The following is a 22,672-nucleotide window of genomic DNA, read 5'->3' as shown; positions in this document are numbered from 1 at the left end:
GTATTAACCCTTGTGGCCTCAGTTTCTGCCTCTGTAAGAAGAGGCTCCATGACAAATATATGGCTGTGGTATGGAATATTTGCCTTTAAACTTTTTATTTCAGGCTCCTATTTAAATCTGTTTGTTTCCTCTTTCCACAGTCTTAACACATGTGGCAAGTGTCTTGAAACCAAGTTTAACATAGGTCTTTCTCACCTCCGTTTCAGATGCCTGGTAAAAGAATATCTCTCTCTCTCATATAAATTAGTAAAAGAGACTTCTAAATATGATCTAGTGTCCCATGCTTGACCACAGAGGGAAATGTGCTGATCACACCCTATGGGAGAACTTCTCCAGTCACAGCAACATTTCTTATAAATGAATAAATTAGTATTTCTGGTCCTACCCCAATTCATGTGCATGCATTTTAGTTAGTGTGAACCAGTTTCTAAGAACCCAATCAGGTGAGCACTGAACAAATAAATCTCTGAGCTTTGAAGTGGGGGGCTAGATTTCATCCAGCCTCCCCTAAGATGAAACATCTACCTCTTCCAGTAGCACTTCTACTGATTAGCATGCTCCTAGGTCAGGTCTCAGAGAAGAGGCTCATTTCAGAGCTAAATCTTAGGAAAAGCTCTGCTTATTTTGAAGACTATGAAACAGAATATAGTTCCTCTCTCTTTCCTTTCCTCTTTACAATCAGGAAGCTTAGCATCAATTGTAAAGGATCTTTTAGAAATGGTTCTCAAATCTTTCATATTTGTGAAATACTTTTGAATATTAAAATTTGGGACAGCCAACCTGGATTAAATAACTTGAAACCTCTAAATAGTCCTGGCGGGTGTTTCTTAATAGTTTGAGCGTGGGCCACACACTGAAGGGTCTCCTGAGTCACCTAGTCAAGGGCACATACTTGGGTTGCAGGTTCTACCCACACCCTGGTTGGAGTGCATGCAGGAGGCAACCAATTGATGTGTCTCTCTCACATCAATGTTTCTCTCTCTCTCCGCATACCTCCCTCCTTTCCACTCTTTCTTAAAAAAAAAAAAAAAATCAGCCCTACCTGTTTGGCTCAGTGGATAGAGCATCGGCCTGTGGACTGAAAGGTCCCAGGTTCGATTCCGGTCAAGGGCATGTACCTGGGTTGCGGGCACATCCCCAGTAGGAGGTGTGCAGGAGGCAGCTGATCAATGTTTCTCTCTCATCCATGTTTCTAACTCTCTATCCCTCTCTGTAAAAAATCAATAAAATATATATTTTAAAAAGTCAATGGGAAAAACATCCTCCAGTTAGGATTAACACCAACAAATAATTAATTAATTAAAAAAGCACCTCTAAGTAAGTTATTCTACCATCTCAGGGGGCCTAGAATGTATTAATAATTAACCCACTATCCCTATGGTCCCCTTTCAGCATTGTAGGGCTGTGAGATCTATTCCTACCCAGACTGGTTTCTTACACTCAGGAAGCAAAGCTCTCTATGTTCCAGTGAGTCACTTCTTCCTTTCTCGATGCTATGCTTTGCCTTTGATTTCTAACATGAAGGAAATTATATAACATGCTCCATCATGACATTACATACTATGGACATAATGTTTTGAAACAAAAATTAAAGTTATATTTCTGTGAAAACTTTGCTACATACTTTACCATCTCAGTACTGTAGTCAAGAACTAATCTTATTTGTTTTTTATTTCCTCCATTATGACTTACTCACAAAATTCTATTTTGTTTACTCCTAACATTTCACTATTTTAGTGTATGTATGTCTTGCCTTCTTAAATTCTTTGTGGAATGAGGTTAGATGTTCAAAAAAATAAATAAAATAGAGAAAATAAATATTTTCTCTTTGGTGCCTACTATCTACTGCCCTCTGCAGGTAGAAGGAAAAATGAGTGAGCCACAACCTATTACTGTACTACCTATAGTAGTAGTATCCCGGAGATCCCTACCCAACAGGAAGGAATGTTTAAAGTAATTGGTGACCTTTAAAATGCTAACCATTACCAACCAGACTCCATCTATTCACAGGAAAGATTTTCCACTTTGCTAAAGTCCCTTCACTATGGAAAGATCTCTGGTAACCCTATTTTCAAAAGACCTCTCCAACTTTTTCACCCATATACAAACAGACATCAAAGTCCTTTCTGACTTTAGGTCAATGCTAAGGGCCTCTATGTGAAAATTCCTTACGCCCTGTAAAACTTGAGTCTGGAAGTGAAAAAGAAAAGAGACTCAATAGTTATAATGACATAAAGGTACAGACAATGTCAACCTTAGAGAGAAGGCAGGGGAGGGGGCGGTAGAGATTAACCAAAGGACTTGTATGCATGCATATTAGCATAACCAATGGACACAGACACTGGGGCGGTGGGGGCTTACCCTCTGGGGTGGGAGTGGCTGGGGGTGTCAATGGGGGGAAAAAAGGAGACATGTAATACTTTAAACAATAAAAAAGGTGCTTTCCAAATGTCAATGAATGTTTTAAAATGTCAACCCCTGCAATGCAGCAGAGATAATGTGAGATTTTGCTTTTCGTTTTTTACAAAAACGGTAAGGCAGCTTCCAGATAACCAGCAAACAGGCAGCTTCAATTTTGTGTAGAAAAGACTGTTGATTATGCATGGACTATTTTCTTCCACCACACTATTTTGTATGGATAGCAACACTATCAGTGATGTCACCTACTAAAAAACAACAGACCGAATGTATAGGCACATTGTGCCAACAGCCCAAATCAATGACCTGGGTAATGCAATCAGGGTAACACTATTATTCCTCATCTAAGTCCTCCAAGCCCATAGAAAAATAATGCTAATCTGATGGATGTTCAAGGGATACGGTATGTGGGAAAGAAAATCAAGCCCTTGGTTAATTTCATTTAAATCCTATTGTGTACTTACAGGAAACACATCACAGAACTGAATATCAGTGTGTGCCTATATGTCGTTTTATTTTTGTATTAGTAGCGGGTTAAGAAGTGTATTAACAATCCCACACTTTCTTGGGTAAGAATATTTTTAGTAAGGATGTCTTCTAAAGGTTTGACCTCCAGCCCCAGCCAGTTTGGCTCAGTGGATAGAGCCTTAGCCTGAGGACTGAAGGGTCCCGGGCTCAGTTTCGGTCAAGGGCATGTACATCAATGTTTTCTCTCTCTCTAAGAGTCAATGGGAAAAATATCCTCGGTTGAGGATTTTAAAAAAACAATAAAATAAAGGATTGATCTCCAAATGTGTATTCACATAGCATACCAAAACTTTTCCATAACTGCAGCGTTAGAATGATTTATAGGATTCCTTACAGAGGAGGCAGCGTTGTTTTATTGTTTGGGGTAAAAAAAAAAAAAATTTTTTTTTGAAAGCTACAGCTTTTAGTTTCATCTCTGTTCACATTTTGTGATTCAACTGATTCTATTTACTTATCTTCATGGCATCATAACATGGACTTATGCAGATTTAAATTTTTTCAATGTCTGAAAATTTAGGGAACAGATCCAATAAGTCTTTTCACTCGTTTAAAAATATACACTGGGCACCTACTAGGGAAGCAGGTAGGTGAGTACATCGCACATCGGAGTCACCCCAGGGCCAGGCAGAGGCCCCGCCCCGCCCGTGAGGGGGCGGGGCCCGAGCGATCCGGACGCCACTCCCGCCGCCTTCCCAGCGCGCGGAGGGCACCGCCTGCGCGGCGCGGCCTGAACCCGGGGCCGCCGCGCGGGCCCCGCCATGGCTGGAAGCGGCCGGTCGCCGCAGGCCCGGGCGCTCCTGCAGCAGTGCCTGCACGCCCGGCTGCAAGTGCGCCCCGCCGAGGGGGACTCCGCGGCCCAGTGGGTGGAGGTAAAGTGAGCCCAGCTGCTCCCATTATCCTCCGGCGCGCAGGGGCGGTTCTTTCCGCGCTGTCTCGGCGCCTGGTCCCCCCGAGTCTTCCTCGGGCCGGCCACGTGGCCCCCGCACCTGCTGCGGGGCGGCTCGGACCTTCAGGCGGGTCTGCCCAAACCTGCCCACAGTGGCCTGCCTACCTTCGCCCCTCGCCTCAGCCCTGCACCACGGGCCCCGCGCCTTCTCCCTCCGCCTTACGCCTCCGGAGGAGGAGCACGTCCCCTGCTTGGCCCGCGGGTATTTGAACTTGCGCTCACCAGCCGCCTCGGCGGACTGGAGACCTATTTGTCCCAGGCCCCTTGCTTTAAAAGAGCCTTGTCAAGCCCTTGGCACTGCTGTGCTGAGATGGTCCGAGCTTGTTGGTTAAATCTGTTGCAAATATTAAAGGTCCGTTTTGACTTGATTTTCCCTTTCTGTTGACAGCAGCTGGGTCAACATAAAAATGAGATTTTCCAAGAAACTTTGGGAGTAAGATGAAAGGAGGGAAATATTAGTTTATAATGAAGAGTTTTAGAGGTACTCAGAAACTTTAATATAGGAGCATCTCATTCCCTGATGAATTTGGTCCCAGATCTAGCATTCCTTAGCACAATCATAGTCATTATTTTAAATACTGCTCATAACTGTGATATGTGGCTGATTATTCTTAAATCAGAATCTGTTACCCTCTGCCAAGTTGGAAATACTTATAAGCATAAATATTCCTATATATTCCTCTCCCCTTTTCTTTCTCAAATATTCATGTTTCTTACTCCTTATTTTTGTTATAGCCTCTTCTGAGATCTTGATTTCTCTTCCATATATTGAAATTTTATTCTTTTTACTAGAGGCCCGGTGCACGAAATTCATGCGTGGGTAGGGTCCCTAGGCCTGACCGGAGATCAGGGCCAATCTGGGGCAACCAGTGAGATGATCAGGGCTCCTGCTCACACCCGCCTTGACTGGCACCAACCTTGCCCCCCCCCCCCCCGCAGGTCGGGGCCTGCAGGCTGGGGGGCAGTTCCTTGCTGGGGTCCAGCCCCAGCGGGTCCAGGGGTTCCCAAAGGTGTGGACGGAGTCGGCGAAGAATGTTTTATACGGAGACAGCGTTCAAAACTCTCTAGCTCTCTTTAGTCTCCGTGGATCTTCCCTGTGCCTGGCTGAGGCCAGAGAGAGAGATCCCAAGGCAAGCTGAGCCTTTATTTTATAGTGAGAGGTAAACAAGGTAGTGGTTTCCAAAGTTACACTGTTCTTGTGAGTTTCACTTGTTTACACAGTTCTTGTGAGTTTCACTTGTTTTTGTTCTTGTGAGTTTCACTTGTTTACACCATGGTTATACTTCCTGCACTTCCTCAGCCCATTAGCTTCCCAGATAAGATCTAGGGAGTGTCATAAAGTCAAGCCTAATTATGCTAAGAGGACTGTGCCCTCTAAGCTGGGAATTGTTTGTGACTTTGCCCACAGGTCAGTCCGAGGCTTAACCCTATATCGGCTCCCCACATCTCACCCTACTTTTATTTTTTAAGCTACTATAATGAGAGTTTTTAAGCTACCAAAATGACAGTAAAATTTAAGCATCAAACTTAAGCATCAAGAACAAAACTCTGGCTATTAAAACAATAACAAAATAATGCCAATGCAAAACCCAAAACATTTTAAAACTTGAACATAACATTTTTAAAACTAGTAATAATAATAAAACAATGGCAATGCAAACCAGCAATAAGTGAGAAATCAAACCACAGTAACATTTTTCTACCAAGTGAAAGTTTCTTTTGCCGATTTACTCAAGAGTCCTCCAACTTGGCTGAGAGAGTAGCTTCCACTTCTTGCTTTTCTACCATCTGCTGGGCCTCAGTTGTTAACCTCTTCAGCTGACCCCAAGTGGGTGGTTTGGTTGTCCTTGTTGATCTGGCTAGCGGGCGGTGTCACTGGTGACGGGCTTCCTAAAGTGTCAGCGTGTTGTACGGCTGGATCAAAGGGTCCATCAGGGCCACGTTTGATGGTGGTGTCGGTGTCCGGGGAGGAGTCAGCTGTGCCCTCTGGATCAGCTGATATGGATGATACTGGGAAGGAGGAGGATGAGGCAGAGATGGAGGGTAGTAGAAAAAGAAGAGAAAGCAAAAGAACTACAAGGCATGGAAGTGTTTAGAAAAAAGAGGACGAAGAAAGGAAGAAGGCAGCATCCTGACACAGCCCTTTCCTTCAGCTGCCCCTTTCCCTGTGGTCCAAGGTAGAAATGGGAAACAAGTCCTGTTGCAGTGAGAGGGCAGCTGCTGTCAGCCAGTCTCTATCTTTATCTGGGTCCCGATCTGAGCTGGGCCAAGTCTCTTTCTGTTCCTGATCTGAGCTGGGCCAAGTCTCTTTCTGTTATCTGGGTCCCGATCTGGGCTGGACATGGGAAGCGAGAAGCAGCCATGGGGGCAGGAGACCTTCCTCAGAAGGGGTGAGTGTTCAAGCCCCTGCACAATTGGGGGGGGGTGAGGATCTGTGCCCCACCTCTGTTGAACCCCAAGTTCTCTCCTACTGGCCCCTGGCTGTGCCTGTCTTAGGTTGCCCCACCCTGTGGGGTCTTACCCGTCTTTGACTACCAGCCATCTCTGGGCCAAGTAGGGTGATGTGAGGTTCAGTTCTGTCTCCTTGGTAGCCTATGCCCCTGTGGCCTCCATGCCCAGCAACTGCCCTGGGATCCCGTCGCCTGCTGGCGGGGCCCCGGCATTGATCACATATCTTGGGAAACCCAGGTTTCTTCTCCAGAGAGGGCCCAGCTTACGCCATTGGGCGAGAGACAGATCCATGGTACCAGCCACCGTGACCTCAGCAAGAACAGAGAACTCAGGCAACAGCTGTGGGCCCGGGACAGGGCTTTCTCAGCCCATGATGTCAGGCTCTTAGTACAAGACAACTTCACGTATGGGGCATAAACCAGACACCCCCGCGTCACAGCAGAAAAGGGAGGTGCCCTTCCTGGAACAGTAGGGTAGGGAGATTCTAGAAAAGGCTGTGTTCAGGAGAGAAGGAGAAAGGCCAAAGAACCAGCAAGCAAGTAGTCAGATTTTTAAAAAAGGAAAAAGGAAAGGAGATGTGGGGCAAAGCTGGGACATAAGGACAGACAAATAGGAGGCACATGTGATCCTTCCAATGGACAGGTGGTTCCAGCTCAGGGCTGCACATCTGCTGCAGACAGGCACTGGTCAGGTGTGCTAACTCAGCCTCCCAGGGGTGATGGTCCCCAGGAGGGAAGCAGAGGCTGCTCCTTCTGGAAAGATACAAAACACAACCTCTTCCCCACATCATTACTAGATCTTGTAAAACTCTTGTCTGGTTTGCATCCTTCCACTGGGCTAAGTCGGCAGAGGCTATTGTACAGGAGGCCCAATGCCTTTTGGCTGCTGTACTACCCTCTGCAATGTATTTCCAAAAAGTCTAACATATAACGTTATTCTCCCCCCCCCTTTTTTTTGTTTTAATCAGACCAATGAGTAACGTATTTTGAATTCCTAATTATTTCAGAGAAAACACATTTTATTTTTTCAAAAACAAGTTATACATTAGATATTTAATTAATTTCTCCCGATTCAATTTGCACTTTAAACTTTCAGAGCTTACAAGTCAAATATTAGCAGTTCTTTGATAAACTACACTTTTATATTTTTAAGAATAAATTTTAAAATCTAATAATTAACTTTAAACCATGTTTTTTCTGCCCGGGGAAACTGAGAAGCAAACTTGTAGGTATTAAAAAATGACTATTGGCGGAAAGCTGATTTCAAAGGAGCCACCTCTTGGCCGCTTGACCTTTTTCTGGGAAAGTCAGCTAGCAAAAGGTATAGCCACTGAAATGCAAATTAACATTCCTAAAGATGGCTGTTGGCTGGAATTGGATTACCTGCATGCTAGGGGAAGGGGTGTCTACCCCTCCCTCCATTAAAAAAGGGTGTAGCTTTAAACTTTTTAATGGCAAGAAAAGAGACCTTAAACTTTCAGAGCTTCAAACCTTAGGTAGCAAATTAAATATTAGCATTTTTCAAATCAATACTTTCACATTTAAGGATACATTTCAAATAAAATATAAGGCATTTTCAATTAATAGATTAACTTCTTATCATCTAGACTTCATACTAGGCATACTCAGATCGACATTTCAGTATTATAAATCTCAATACTTTTAGATGATTTGAACTTAAAAGTTTTAAGTTTCCAGCCAATAAGCCTGGCATAGCTGCTAAATTTCAAAATGGTCACAATTTTCCTGCTGGGGAAGTCAAGAAGCAAACCCATAGCTATTCACATGTAAACTTGACTATCAACTTCCTGGTGGTACTTGCCTCAGGGCGGGAAATTTCAAAAGAGCTACTTTAAATCGCCTTGGGAAACCAGCCTGTATTTCTTTCTCAGGTTCATCTCCGCCATTTTTAAGGCCAAAACAGTCTTGGGTTTTTATTCTGTACACAGCAAAAGGTCAAGTTCAGCTCAAAACTATGCGCACCCGTTTTTAAACTGGCCTTTTCCCTTTACATGTGCACAGAAATCCCGGATGCATTTCTAAATTTTGTAAAACTTTTCAATTACAAGAAGGACTTTAAATTAGAATATTTGGGGAGGGGGCGTCCACACTGGATGGCCACATGAGCTTCTTTCTTCCCTTCCCCCACATCCTGCTTTGGGGAAAGTTTCAGCAAATGACTCAGATGGTGTATTTTTCCCAAAGTCATGCTTAATAGAAAAAGACATTTTAAATTTTTTCCTATTTCTCTTTCTAAAGTCATGGCTAGCACCCAAGGTTATCTTAGCTAAAGTCTGGTTGTTATAAGATGTTCTCCGGTAATTTTTAAATAAAACATTGAGTAATCTCATTGTGGGAGAGCTTACAGCTCTGCCCTCTCTTGCCACCTTTGAATCTCTCCATACCAGAGGCGGATTCGGCAGCGGGGTTTCATTTCTTATTACAGATTTTAGATTCCAATACAAATTAAGATATTAATTTGAACAAGAAACCACATTGAAGTGACCATGGCACTCTTTCTTTCTTTTTTTTTTTTCAAGTTCTGATTAACTTTTTGGCAAACTTTTAATATCTAATGTACCTTTTTCAAGAAAACAAGGGTTATGTTCTATAATAACATGCAAAAACTGTAAGAGATTACCTTCTGAAACTAACTCCTTAAGCATGCAAATCAATAGTTTATCATAAAGTTTTTTACTTTTTTTAAAAGCCGAATGTACTTTTTTAAAGCCAAATCCTGCCCCGTTAGCCTGGTTAAGAAAACATTCCTAGCCTACTTACAGATCTGGAGAGCTAACTTTGATGTGTTAAAACTAAGTAAAATGCATTTACTCAATCCAAAGCAGGCATTAAAAAGAAAAACCCCAAATGCTCTCCTATATCCATTTTAAGAGTAGTATTGGCGCTTTCCGCTATTACCTGAGTCCTGATCTATCACCCCAGGAAGAGCTTGCCAATCCTGCACTTTCCCGGGGTGGAAAGGCTGCAGTGGGGTTAAGGATAAGGCTCCTTGGGCCTACCTTCTCCCATGCCTCTACATTTACCTTTCCTTCCTCAGAAAAGCATGGACACACTTGTATAAAACGTTCCGTCTGACTAGGAGTAACCTTAACTCCTCTGCTAGCAAGCATATGTGTTTAAAGATCAATATGGAGTCTTTTTCCTTTAGACTAAGTATGGCACATCTTCTCAATCTAAGTTCTGTACTGTCCACCTTCTTACCCTACTTATTCTCTATAGGGGGGTCTGCAGCACCCTGTGGTGGAGTCCTATCCGTCCCGAGTGCGGGGGGCTTACCTAGGGGAATCCTGTTCGGCCTGTTCAGGCGCCATATGCTGGGGGCCAGCCCCAGCGGTCCAGGGGTTCCCAAAGGTGTGGACGGAGTCGGCGAAGAATGTTTTACACGGAGACAGCGTTCAAAACTCTCTAGCTCTCTTTAGTCTCCGTGGATCTTCCCTGTGCCTGGCTGAGGCCAGAGAGAGAGATCCCAAGGCAAGCTGAGCCTTTATTTTATAGTGAGAGGTAAACAAGGTAGTGGTTTCCAAAGTTACACTGTTCTTGTGAGTTTCACTTGTTTACACAGTTCTTGTGAGTTTCACTTGTTTTTGTTCTTGTGAGTTTCACTTGTTTACACCATGGTTATACTTCCTGCACTTCCTCAGCCCATTAGCTTCCCAGATAAGATCTAGGGAGTGTCATAAAGTCAAGCCTAATTATGCTAAGAGGACTGTGCCCTCTAAGCTGGGAATTGTTTGTGACTTTGCCCACAGGTCAGTCCGAGGCTTAACCCTATATCGGCTCCCCACAGTTCCTGTGTTGAGCGTCTGCCCCCTGGTGATCAGTACACGTCATAGCGACCAGTCATTCCACCATTTGGTCGATTTGCATATTAGGGTTTTATATAGATAGATATTTGCCATCTTATTCAGAGAATTGCCTATTTTTATGGTTGCCTCATGGGACAGTAAATCCCAAACTGTTAATCCTTTAGATTTCTTTTTTTTTTTAATTAAATCTTTATTGTTCAGATTATTACATTTCTTCCTCTTTTTTCCCCCCATAACTCCCCTCCTCCCAGTTCCCACCCCACCCTCCGCCCTCACTCCCCACCCACTGTCCTCATCCATAGGTGCACGATTTTTGTCCAGTCTCTTCCCGCATTTCCCACACCCCTTTCCCCCGCCAAGAATAGTCAGTCCATTCCCTTTCTATGTCCCTGATTCTATTATAATCACCAGTTCATTCTGTTCATCAGATTACTTATTCACTTGATTCTTAGATTCACTTGTTGATAGATGCGTATTTGTTGTTCATAATTTGTATCTTTACCTTTTTCTTCTTCCTCCTCTTAAAGGATACCTTTCAGCATTTCATATAATACTGGTTTGGTGGTGATGAACTCCTTTAGCTTTTCCTTATCTGTGAAGCTCTTTATCTGACCTTCAATTCTGAATGATAGCTTTGCTGGATAAAGTAATCTTGGTTGTAGGTTCTTGGTATTCATCACTTTGAAAATTTCTTGCCACTCCCTTCTGGCCTGCAAAGTTTCTGTTGAGAAATCAGCTGACAGTCATATGGGTATTCCCTTGTAGGTAACTGAGTTTCTTTCTCTTGCTGCTTTTAAGATTCTCTCTTTGTCTTTTGCTCTTGGCATTTTAATTATGATGTGTCTTGGTGTGGTCCTCTTTGGATTCCTTTTGTTTGGGGTTCTCTGCGCTTCCTGGACTTGTAAGTCTATTTCTTTGACCAGGTAGGGGAAGTTTTCTGTCATTATTTCTTCAAAGAGGTTTTCAATATCTTGCTCTCTCTCTTCTTCTGGCACCCCTATAATTCTGATGTTGGTATGCTTGAAGCTGTCCCAGAGGCTCCTTACACTATCTTCGTATTTTCGGATTCTTTTTTCATTTTGCTTTTCCGGTTGGGTGTTTTTTGCTTCTTCGCATTTCAAATCTTTGACTTGATTCTTGTGCTCCTCACAAGAGTTGGGAGTCTGTATAATATTCTTTATTTCAGTCAGTGTATGGTTAATTTCTAGTTGGTCCTTTATCACAACATCGAGGGTCTCATTAGATTTCCTGTGCATCTCATTAAGTTTATCGGCAGTCTCTAGAAGACTCTTGAAAGGCCTCAAAAGTGTGGTTTTGAACTCTATATCCAGCAGCCTGCTTTCCTCCAGTTCTGTCATTTGTGTCCTGTTTCTTTGTCTCGGCATTTTTTATGCTTCACTGTGTCGATAGAGTGGCTTTCTGTGCTAAGTGTCCCAATTACCTGAGGTAGACACTCTTGGTGCACTCCCTTGTGGTCTTTGTGCATAGTCTTGTTGTAGCTAAGCCTTGATTGTTGTAGGTAACACTCGGAGGGATTTGACCTCCAGGCCAACTGGCTGTGAGAATTAGCTGTGTCTGCAGTGGGAGAACGTCTGTCCTCTAGGGAGGTGCTAATCTAGCCTTTGCCTAAGGCTATCCCACAAACGCCTCTGTGCAAGGCTTGGGCAGGGCGGGTCCCAGGGGATCAACAGGGCATGCGGAGCGAACAGTTATGTCTGCTCTCAGTCCCGTCCCCAGAGGCTCTGCCTCTCAGTGTCCCAGCAACCGCTGCAAACCTCGGAGAGAAAGCTGCCCTCGAGTTCCGACCGATGCCAGACAGTCCCCCTTCTCCCGTTTGAGTCTGGGTCCCCAGAGACTCGCCCGGAACTGGAGCTCAGAGCCTGAGACTCCCTCCGGATTGAAACAGACAACCACACCCTCAGCCGCCAGCCTGCTCCGCGTGCACCTCCGCACCTTAGTATTTCACTTCCGCACTGCGCCTCCTCTGAGTCTCAGTATGCTTTTCTCTTTCCTCCTAGTTGTGGAATTTCCACTCAGCCAGCCTTCCTGTGGTTCTGGGTGATGTCCGTTCCGTCTTTTAGTTGTATTTTTGAAGTGGTTGTGCGAGGCAGCAATCTCCGGTGTTTACCTATGCTGCCATGTTGGTTTCTCCCAATCCTTTAGATTTCTGCCATGCTTCTTTATCTTTTTATATTCTTCATGCCACATCTCGTTATGCGAAATCACAAATATTTTAGCAGCCTTCCAAACTATCAGTTTGCATTTATTAACTTCAAAAGCTGTTTTAAAGCTTTCTTTTTCACTCCTACACATGGTTAAATTAGTATAAAGAGATAGTGAAAAAGTAAATTCTCTTCTCTTTCTCAAGCATCCTCTCCCCTATTCTATTATCAAAAGTTCTAATTTTTAAAAAACTTGTTTTAATTGTCAAAAGATTTGAAGGTTATTTTGCGTGTTTTAGTTTCATTTATTTAGAGCTTTGCTGTCACAAACTAATGTTTTTCTTCTTAGGAGGTGAACTTTTTTTAAGCTACAGTGAGAATTATCTGTACTTTTCTATATATTTCATATGTTTATACTGAAAGAAGCTACAAGGCAAGTTATTCTGACTTGAACAGGGGAATTGTAGGTCACAGTTTAAGATCTATTATTGGAATAAACTAAAAGAAAAAACCCTTATGAGGAGGTAGTGTGGGAAGTGGAAAGAACAGGTGTCTGTTCCTGCAAATAATTAGACATTTAATTCTGACATTGCAAGTGTGCAAACATGATATGCTTGAGATTTTGGCTCATGCTAAAACAACCCAGCGGGGAGGCCTGGGACAATGGTGCAGATGACTGTCATTCAGCTCCTTGTTATGAGTAACATTGGAGGCCCTGGCTTGTTCCAGAGCACAACTGTACCTTTAAAAAATCACTGTACCTCTTTTGCAGATAAATCAGGTGTGAGATCAGAACTGCATTTATATTTACATAGAAGACAATTTAGATAATACATAGATCCCATAAGGTAAAGTTGAACTTAAATGCAATCAACAGATAAATTCAGTTCCTATTGTATACAAAGCAGTCTGTGAAGTGCTTTGAGAGTTAGATGTAAAATAAATTGTGTTTCATCCCTTAAATTTATTCTTACATCCTCATTTAATAAACACTTATATAAACGGGGCACTGTTTTAAGCACCTTACAAATATTAACTTATTTAATCTTCATAATAGCTTTTGGGTAAAACAGGGATAATCTACAGAATAAAAAATTTAATGATTTACTCAGCAGCAAAATCAAATTCATCAAGTGTATCTTTCCCATATAGTCCCTATTCTACACGAGCTAATAAAGAAATATCCAAGTCATTATGTAAAACAAATAAGCTTACATTTCGCGTAACAACCTCGTGATGTAGAACTTAGTATCATAAATGCAGTGTCCAAAGCCTAATAACGATGTTTGTTTAAAGCATTAACAGTAACAAGAAATAATTGGAAGTTTCCTTGGAGTTTATTGAAATAAAATCAGACCCTTGTTTTTATGATCTGCAAGTAATTTCATGATCTATTCAGGAGGAATAGAGTGATGATGTCATCAGCTGTATGAGATATAATGCAAATTCATTTGGTGTTGAATAAATGGGGCCATGCAAAGTAAGTGTTTCTAAGTCTGTCAGTCTTACTTAGGGGGAGGAAACTAGTTCATAGTCTAATGATTTTGATTAGAAGTAAATGTATGAAGGTAAATCTTGTGTTCTTCACTATGTTGGCTGTATTTTAAACTTAATTTTTTGAAAGAAATAATTGAGATTGAATATTGGAAAGATTTTGTTTTCTCAACATATTTAAGAAATCAATATTGTAAAAACTTCTCTTTTGCCTTTAAACTTTACATCTGTAACAGTTGTGAAATTTTATCCATTTACCTCTTTATCTCTTCATAGAAGTTTCTCTCTAATCTGCGTTTACTGTGGTGATTTCTCATAGGTTCAGAGAGGATTAGTGATCTACGTGTGCTTTTTCAAGGGAGCTGATAAAGAACTTCTTCCAAAAATGGGTATGTTTTTTATGTTGTTTCTTTTTTGAGTGAGAATGTGTAGCAATAGATAGATAAGTTTCCTGGGGCAAAAGGCACAATCTTAAATTTACTGGCAAGTTGTAAATGACTTAATTCTGTACTGTTGTTGACTTTAGCTGTTTGCCTATTCCAAAGTTTAAAGTAAAGAAGTGTGGTGGCATTCTTTTAAACTTATAGAATGGTGTTTCTCTCTCTCAATTCAGCCAGGGATACCAAAACTTGTTGGAAGCAGGGTGGCCACATATAGGGAGAAACAGATGCTGCATTTCTTAATATCGTTTTCTTATCTCCCAGAGTCCCTAACAGGAGCATGTAGGTGATATGGGATGCATAAGATGTGGCCCCCCTTCAAATCTGGACAGCTCAGGTTGGCATCATTATTATGGGAGAATTTATATTAACCCTTTAAGCATTTATTTGTAGGAAATGTGTGTAAATATAAGGTTCTCTAATTCTTGAACCAAGCTCAGTGTCGTGACATCCACATCTCATCCAGGGGCAGAGAAAGCAGAGTCAATGTTTAAGCATCTCTCAACGATAATTGACCTGCTGCAGCCTTCCAGTGTACTGGATGGTCCATAGCACTGCCCGTTGTTTGATATTTACATAAATACAGTCTCAAGACAGTATTTGATATAATAATCATGTCCCCCAAAACCCTAAAATAATGGCGCTATCCCTAAATTGGGGACAGGTTATATTCTCTTGATGAATGAAAGACAATACCCATGAGTTCAATTAATAAAACATAAATTACACAAATGGGTAGTTGAAGCATTCAGAAGTTAACCTAAAAGAGCTTGAAGTAGTGGAACTCCAGGGAAAATAGTTCAATGAAGAACAGCTTAAACTAACGGCTAAAACCCCTAGAGGGAATTTTATACTGAGACATCGAGCATGTTTGACAATTTGTCAAGGATTAACACTAGACTTAAGGGACCTACAATAGGTGAGAATGGAAAGCCAGTAACTGTAATGGTTTAAAATTTGAATCTAGAGGATAACAGGGAGCTTAGAGAACATGAAATGAGGGCTCCTGTTACAGAGGGTTTTTTGCCAGGACCTAATGCTTGGGAATTACACATTCTGTCCATTTTCCTGAGTTAATGTTTTGCCTTGAGTTAAATCTTTACTTATCATAAAATAGTATAGTAGAAATCTTCAAGAACAGGAAGAGAACTTTTGTCCTTGTGATGTAAGATTGATGTCCTAAAGTTGTTTTTATATATTTTTAAATGGATCTTAGTTATAAGATGAAATGAACCAACCACATCCAAGCTGCATTTTGTTTTATAATAGTCAAATCCTGTGTGCTTCCAAAAATATCTTCCTGAGTTCAATTTGAATACATGTATAAATTATGGTGAATTACAAACACTGAGGAGGTTCGCCTTAACTTTTTTAGTGAATAGTTTAACACAAAGTTTTACTAGTATATGTCATGATTCTCAGTAAAGAACTGTGACTGTAAGAATCACATTCTACTGGTGTCAGTTATAAGCAAAATAAGTCCATCTATTATGGATAGCATTAGCTTGTATTTCCCTCTATTCCAGGAGGCAAGGTAAGCCCATATGATGGGATTCTCTTCAACCCTACCTCATACTTATTACATGGATTCAGATCTTTCCAATCAAATCATGTGCCCTTGGGAACATAACAACCAGTTATATCCATAAAGGCTGAAATAGCATGGCTAACAGATGTGCCAAATCTTCCTCAATTCATCTTCAATATAATTGGCCTGAGATCCAGGGACCTGTCAAAACTTAACTTTCTGTATACATCATTAGAGATATTTGATTGATAACCTGTCTTGGGATTGTTGAGTTTCCAACATGCCATTAATGCATTACCTCATTTTAATTCTATTTACTGACAGTTTGTATTTATATTTATTTCTGCATACTGATATTCGTATATCAATAGCATTAATTTAATTCTCAATTATAGCCTATAGAGGTAGGCGTGTAGAAGTATAATAAATTGTACTTACCTCAAAAAAAATTATACTAACCTCTCTGGCCTTTTATTCCAAATTACCTCCCAACTCTGTACTAGCCCGAGGCCTGGATAGCTAGACGGTGCGTTCCACTGGAATGAAGTGCTCTGGAGAGTTACAGTTTCCTTGGAAGCAGTCAGTCAGGACTGCTGGCTATGCAGCAAAGTCCTATTTGTAATAGAGAATAATAGTGATATCTTAAAATAGATGTAAGTGAAGTGAAAATTGATAGTGCTTGCCCTGGCCAGGTGCACAGTTGGTTGGAGCATCACCCTATACACCAAAAGGTTGCAGGTTTGATTGCTGGTCAGGGCACATACCTAGGTTGTGGGTTCCATCCCCTGTCGGAGTGCATACGGGAGGCAACCAATCATAGTTTCTCTCTCACATCCATGTTTCTCTCTTTCCCTCTCTTCCTTCTCTCTCTCTAAAATCAATGTTAAAAAACACACATATCCTCCAGTGAGGATTTAAAAAAAAAAAAAGAAAAGAAAATGGGTAGGTGTTCATTTGGATGGGCAGGTTTTTACCAGGTTAATTTCCTAATTTGTCGAGTGGGGCAATCATACTGAATCCTTACTAATAATATTTACTACAGACTCCATGATAATTGAAAACATTGACTAGCCCACCAGAAAGCATACTTTTTCAAGCCTAATTATTGGGCAGGAATATGAGTTTTATATAGTTTATTTTACCATTTGTCCTCTCAGAACTATTGTTTACAAGCAGAAGCTATTTATACTTTACTAGAAGCCAGGTGCACGAATTTTTGCACTGGTGAGGTCGCCTGGCCAGCGATCAAGGCCTTTAGGGGGGGCCAACCAGCAGGGGGGAGGGGCCATGGGAGGTTGTCTGTGGGAGCACACTGACCACCAGGGGGCAGCTCCTGCATTGAGCATCTGCCCCCTGGTGGTCAGTGCGCATCATAGCGACTGGTCAACCGGTCATTCCGGTCGTCTGGTCCTAATGGTCACTTAGGCTTTTATATATAGAGAGAGAGATAGGAAGATCCTAAGGCTATGTATACTAGGCATTTCTTTTGTTTATTGTTTTGAAAATGGCTAATGTTGAGATCTAAAGATTTTGTAAGTTTAGAATTTTTGGTACACATCAATATTTATGGTGATTGTGATACTTCTTATTAGCTATCAGTATTAAATTCATAAGTGCTGTAAAAATAATTTTTTAAAATATATTTTATTGATTTTTTACAGAGAGGAAGGGAGAGGGATAGAGAGTTAGAAACATCAGTGAGAGAGAAACACCGATCAGCTGCCTCCTGCACACCCCCTACTGGGGATGTGCCCGCAACCAAGGTACATGCCCTTGACCCAAATCGAACCTGGGACCTTTCAGTCCTCAGGCCGACGCTCTATCCACTGAGCCAAACCGGTTAGGGCCGTAAAAATAACTTTGTGTATAAATAAAGATATGCCAGTAACTCTAAACCTTTTGACTTATTTTTCAGTTGTAACAATGAATTTCTGATGATTCTTGCTTTCACTTTTACTCTTCTCCCATGGGTTATTTTTGTAAAATGGTTAGTCCATATTAATAGGGCCTTTGAGATTATGAAATAATTGTAAATCAACTGGTTTATAATGGAATTGAAACTGGTACTTTTGTTTCAGCTTAGAACTCTATGCAACTAAGTTTAAAATAATAAATGCACTAAGGTTTTTATTTAATACTAGAGTGCCGGTGCATGAATTCTGCACCAGTGGGGTCCTTCAGCCTGGCCTGCGGGATTGGGCCGAAACTGGCTCTCCAACATCCCCTGAGGGGTCTCGGATTGCGAAAGGGTGCAGGCCAGGCCAAGGGACCCAACCGGTGCACGATCAGGGCCAGGGAGGGATGCGGGAGGTTGGCCAGCCGGGGAGGGGCCACGTAAGGGCTCCAGGGCATGTCAGGCCCATCTGGCTCAGCCCCAATTGACCGGACCCCAACAGCAAGCTAACATACTGGTCGGAGCGTCTGCCCCCTGGTGGTCAATGCATGTCATAGCAAGCAGTTGAGCAGCCTTAGCACATCATTAGCATATTACACTTTGATTGGTTGAACCGACGACCGGACACTTAGCATAAAAATGTTTTTTAAATGTATTGATTGATTTTAGAGAAAGAGAGAAACATTGATTTGTTGATTCACTTATTTATGCATTCATTGGTTGATTCTTATATGTGCCCTGGCCGGGGGTTGAACCTGCAACATGGCATATCAGAACAACACTAAACAACTGAGCTACCTGGCCAGGGCTAATATCTATAATAATAAAAGAGTAATATGCTAATTAAACTGGATGTCCTCCCGGATGTCCTTCCAGACGACCTTCCAGATGACCTTCCAGAAGAAGCTGGGGCTGCGAGGGAAGCCCTAGTCCCGGGTGCCAGAGGGAAGCTGGTGCCGGCAGCCCGAGGAAGGAAGGCCTACTCTTGCATGAATTTCGTGCATCGGGCCTCTAGTTCTTTTATAAAGCAGAATTTGGTGCTTTATAGAGGAGGATTTATCACGGTATTTTTCTAATGCTGTTTGCTTATGAAATGTAAAAAGGAACAAGAAGGCAAAATCTTCTCATGTATCCCCCTGAGGCAACAATATAGGGTGTTCCAAAAAAAATGTATACACACTTTATCAGCTGATAACTTACTTAATTTTCACTTCTTTTCAGATTTAAGTTATTTGAAATAATGCAAGAAGCCAGACTAAGCTTTGAACAAAGAATATTTATCCTAAAGCGTCACTATACTTTCTTTTATGGAGATACATAAAAGATAAAGTTTATAGTACAAAACCTGGCAACAGTTGACGAATTGAGGGCACACAAACATTGAACAAAATGATTCTTGATGTTTTTGATACCATTGCTTCGAGTTATCAGCAGTGCCTGAACCAGAACGGTCATCAGTTTGAAAACAGGCATTGACCAAAAAAAAAAAAAAAGTATTCATCTCTGTAGATTCTTTTAAATTTTAAAAATAAGCTGATGTAAATTAACTGGCTTTATAATCATTCCAAGTGTGTTACACATTTTTTGGGACACCCTGTATTTTGAGGTTTCAGTATACAGTTATTTTAGTTTTTTCTGGATGAACTTATTGTTAGGAGATCTTCACACTTAAAGCATTATGCCATTTTCTGCATAAAATTTGCCTTGTTTTTCATTCTTTGATCTTTTAGCTTAGTGAAGCAGTTTTTAAAATCTAAATAAAGACTTTGGGTAAAAAGCATGAACTGAAAAACTGTGTTTTAAATATGAGATTTGCTGACTAGAGAATTGTTGGTTTTCTTTTTTTCTTTTCTCCATTTGTTTTTCACTTCTAAGCATTTTTCCTTTCTTCCCCACCCAGTTAATACACTGTTAAATGTGAAATTAAGCGAAACAGAAAATGGCAAGCTTGTCTCTATATTGGATCTACCTGGCAACATTCTCATCATTCCTCAAGCCACCCTTGGGGGGAAAGTGAAAGGAAGAGGCATGCAGTATCACTCTAACTCTGGGAAAGAAGAAGGGTTAGAACTCTATTCCCAATTTGTGAGTCTCTGTGAAAAAGAATTGGCTGCGAACAGCAAGTGTGCTGAAGCTGGGGTTGTGGTGGAACATGGCACTTATGGGAACAAGCAGGTGTTGAAGCTGGATACCAATGGGCCATACACACACCTGATTGAGTTTTGAGAAGTTAACAGTTTCTACAGTTGTTTTCTGGTATGAAGTGATCCAAACTATAATTAGATTTCCCTTGCCCCTCTTCTTCTTCAATATGATCATCTGAAGCATTTTTAGACAAGAAAATCCTGGGTCCCACCCGTAACTCTGCAACCTGCTAATTGAATGAACTTGCCAATCACTTGTACTCTGGATCTCAGTCACCTTTCATTCTGCTTTCCCCTACACTTCGACTTGAAATTTTGAGAAATGCTTTCTATTCACTTTATGGTCATTGTGGAAATGTTCTTAGCTGTATGTTTTTTGTAAATGAAGAGTTTTGTGCAATCAAGAAAAATATATTTCTTATACCCTCAAATTTATGTGGTATGTAATAAAAATAACCATTAAAATTAGTTAAAATCCAGAACAAACCAATTATAATCTTGTCAGTTTTGTTTTACTATTCAGTGTTCTATATTTTGAATGAAAAAATATGCAATTTACTATTCTTTTTAATACCTATGAAAATGTAATGTAGAAATGTTACTGTGTATTATAATATTGATTTCCAAGGATATCAAAGTGTTTTTAAATTATTTTAAGGATCTTTATTTGATATAGGAACAAGGTATGGGGAATTAAAAGTTGTTTTTATTTACTATATCAATGGGTTACTATTCTCTTTCTCAGTTTTTTCCAATGCAATGTATGTCTCATTTTTTCTCTGTCATTTTAAAAAGTATATGCTTCATGAAAATATTGTTAATTTATAATTTTTAAGGAAGTTCCTCTCTTATTGAATTAGAGAGCTATAAAAGGAAGACAAAGGGAATTTGGGGGAAACAAGTTCACTTGTTCATTTCTGTATTATCTACTTAATGATTTGAAGCCCGTGTAATTTTTTTCTATTAGTGAATGTCTCTGTTCTCCCTCCTCCACCTCCACCCCAGCAAAATTTATATGTTGAAGCTCCCCAATATGATGGTATTAGGAGACGGGGGCCCTTTGGGAGTAATTAGGGGTCATGAGGTCATGAGAGTGGCGCCTTCATGATGGGATTAGCACCCTCATGAGAAGGGACACCAGAGACTAGCTCCCTGTCTCCCCACCATGTGAGGATGCAGTGAGAAGAGGACCATTTATAAGCTAGGAAGAACCCTTACCAGAAACTGACCATGCTGCCACCTTGGTCTCAAACTTCTAACCTTCAGAGCTATGAGAAAATAAATTTCTGTTTAAGTCACCTAGTCTGTAGTATTTGATATGATAGTCCAACCTAAAACAGATAGCTAAAGACAAGCGAGGAAGATATATAAGAACCTGAAAGAATAAATGAATCAATAAAATGTAATACTCTGTTTTTGCAATCTCCTATGATATGATTTAAAAAGATATTTTAAATAGTAAAAAGTAAAAACCAAATAATTCTAATCACAAAAAGATGAAGAAATTAACTTGAATAAACTTAAGTACTAGCTGCTGAAAATTCTTAGTCTTACCAGTTCCTTAGGCCAGTCTTCCTAAGACACTTAAAATTTTTATCATACACAAAAAAACATATTTCTCTTTAATAGTATATTAAAATATACTACTTTATTTTGGAAGTTGAGAATCAATAACTGGCTTGGTAATGAACTCTTTGTCCTTAACTTTTGGTTTATTGATTCAAAATGCATGTATTGAAATATAATAAACTATTCATAAACTTGCAAACTCCAGTTTTCTCAAAGTTTCTACAAGGAGGTATATATGTCTTTCAAAAAGATTATGTGTCTTCTATTTTAAATTACTTTGATTTTGTGTGTAGGTAAAATGCTGACTCACAGCCCTAGGCTGCTGTTTTATAGTTCAGGCAATTCTTCTTTAAAAGAAAAAATTTGCTTGAGAATAGCAGTTTCAACCACATGAAAGATTATTAAGTGGAAAGTGATGACCAACTTTGTTTTATTTCCAAGGAGACTAGAACAAGAGGCAAATGGCAAGAGAATTCGTGGATATGAAAATAATTACACCTTGGTTTTCTGTAGCTCTTCTGGCCCAAGGTGCTCAAAGAACCTTCAATAAATATCTCATTTTATCTTCCCAGTATATAATGAGGATAGTGCTGTGGAAACGAAGACAATGCTTAAATAATTTTCTCAAGATCACACAATAGGGAGGAATAATTTCCATCTTCCTGATTTTTCTTGTAGTAAGAATTATTGAAATTGATCTTGATAAAAGTTTAGCATCTCTCAGTATTGGTCATTTGGTAAAGAGTAGCCAATAAATTGGTTTATTTACTAAATTGGGTGGCAGAGTTATGAAATAAGACAAGGATGGAATATACACAATAAATTGTAATAACTGTATGGTGTCAGGCATGTACTAAACTTATTGTGAACAATTTATAAGGTATATAAATGTCCAATTACCACAATATTGTGCACCTGAAACTAATATAATATTGTATGTCAACTATAATTTTAGAAGGATTCCAAGATGGTTCCAAGCTACACTCACCCACTCCGGGCCCCAAACCAGATTTACAACTAAATTACAGAGCAGTCAATCTGAATAACTAACTGAAGCCTGCTGAACTGAAATATCCTCTCCAAGGACGTACAGAGCCACAGAGAGACTGGTAAGTAGGGCAGAGATTCGGAAAGGGTTAGCCCCCAAACCCAGGTGTGGCAACTGAGAGGCCAGAAGGATATCGGCTGTAAAACGCCCTGTTCCCCTGCGCATGGGGTCTCAACCCCATACAGGGACCCCCAAGTCAGAGCAACAGAGATAGGAAGAGGAGC

General features: G+C 40.6%; 1 protein-coding gene across 1 annotated transcript; it reads left to right on the top strand.

Moving 5' to 3' along the window:
* Positions 1-3,629: 3,629 nt before the first annotated feature.
* Positions 3,630-21,590, top strand: DTD2 (D-aminoacyl-tRNA deacylase 2). Its single transcript, XM_081089844.1, has 3 exons — positions 3,630-3,815; positions 14,145-14,214; positions 19,588-21,590. The coding sequence occupies exons 1-3, from the start codon at positions 3,705-3,707 to the stop codon at positions 19,911-19,913; spliced, it is 507 nt and encodes a 168-aa protein (XP_080945970.1). The 5' UTR covers positions 3,630-3,704; the 3' UTR covers positions 19,914-21,590.
* Positions 21,591-22,672: the final 1,082 nt, after the last annotated feature.

The sequence above is a fragment of the Myotis nattereri genome (assembly GCF_964212035.1).
Source record: "Myotis nattereri genome assembly, chromosome: 1".
NCBI classification, from domain to species: Eukaryota; Metazoa; Chordata; class Mammalia; order Chiroptera; family Vespertilionidae; genus Myotis; species Myotis nattereri.
This window is presented reverse-complemented; position numbering and strand designations above follow the sequence as displayed.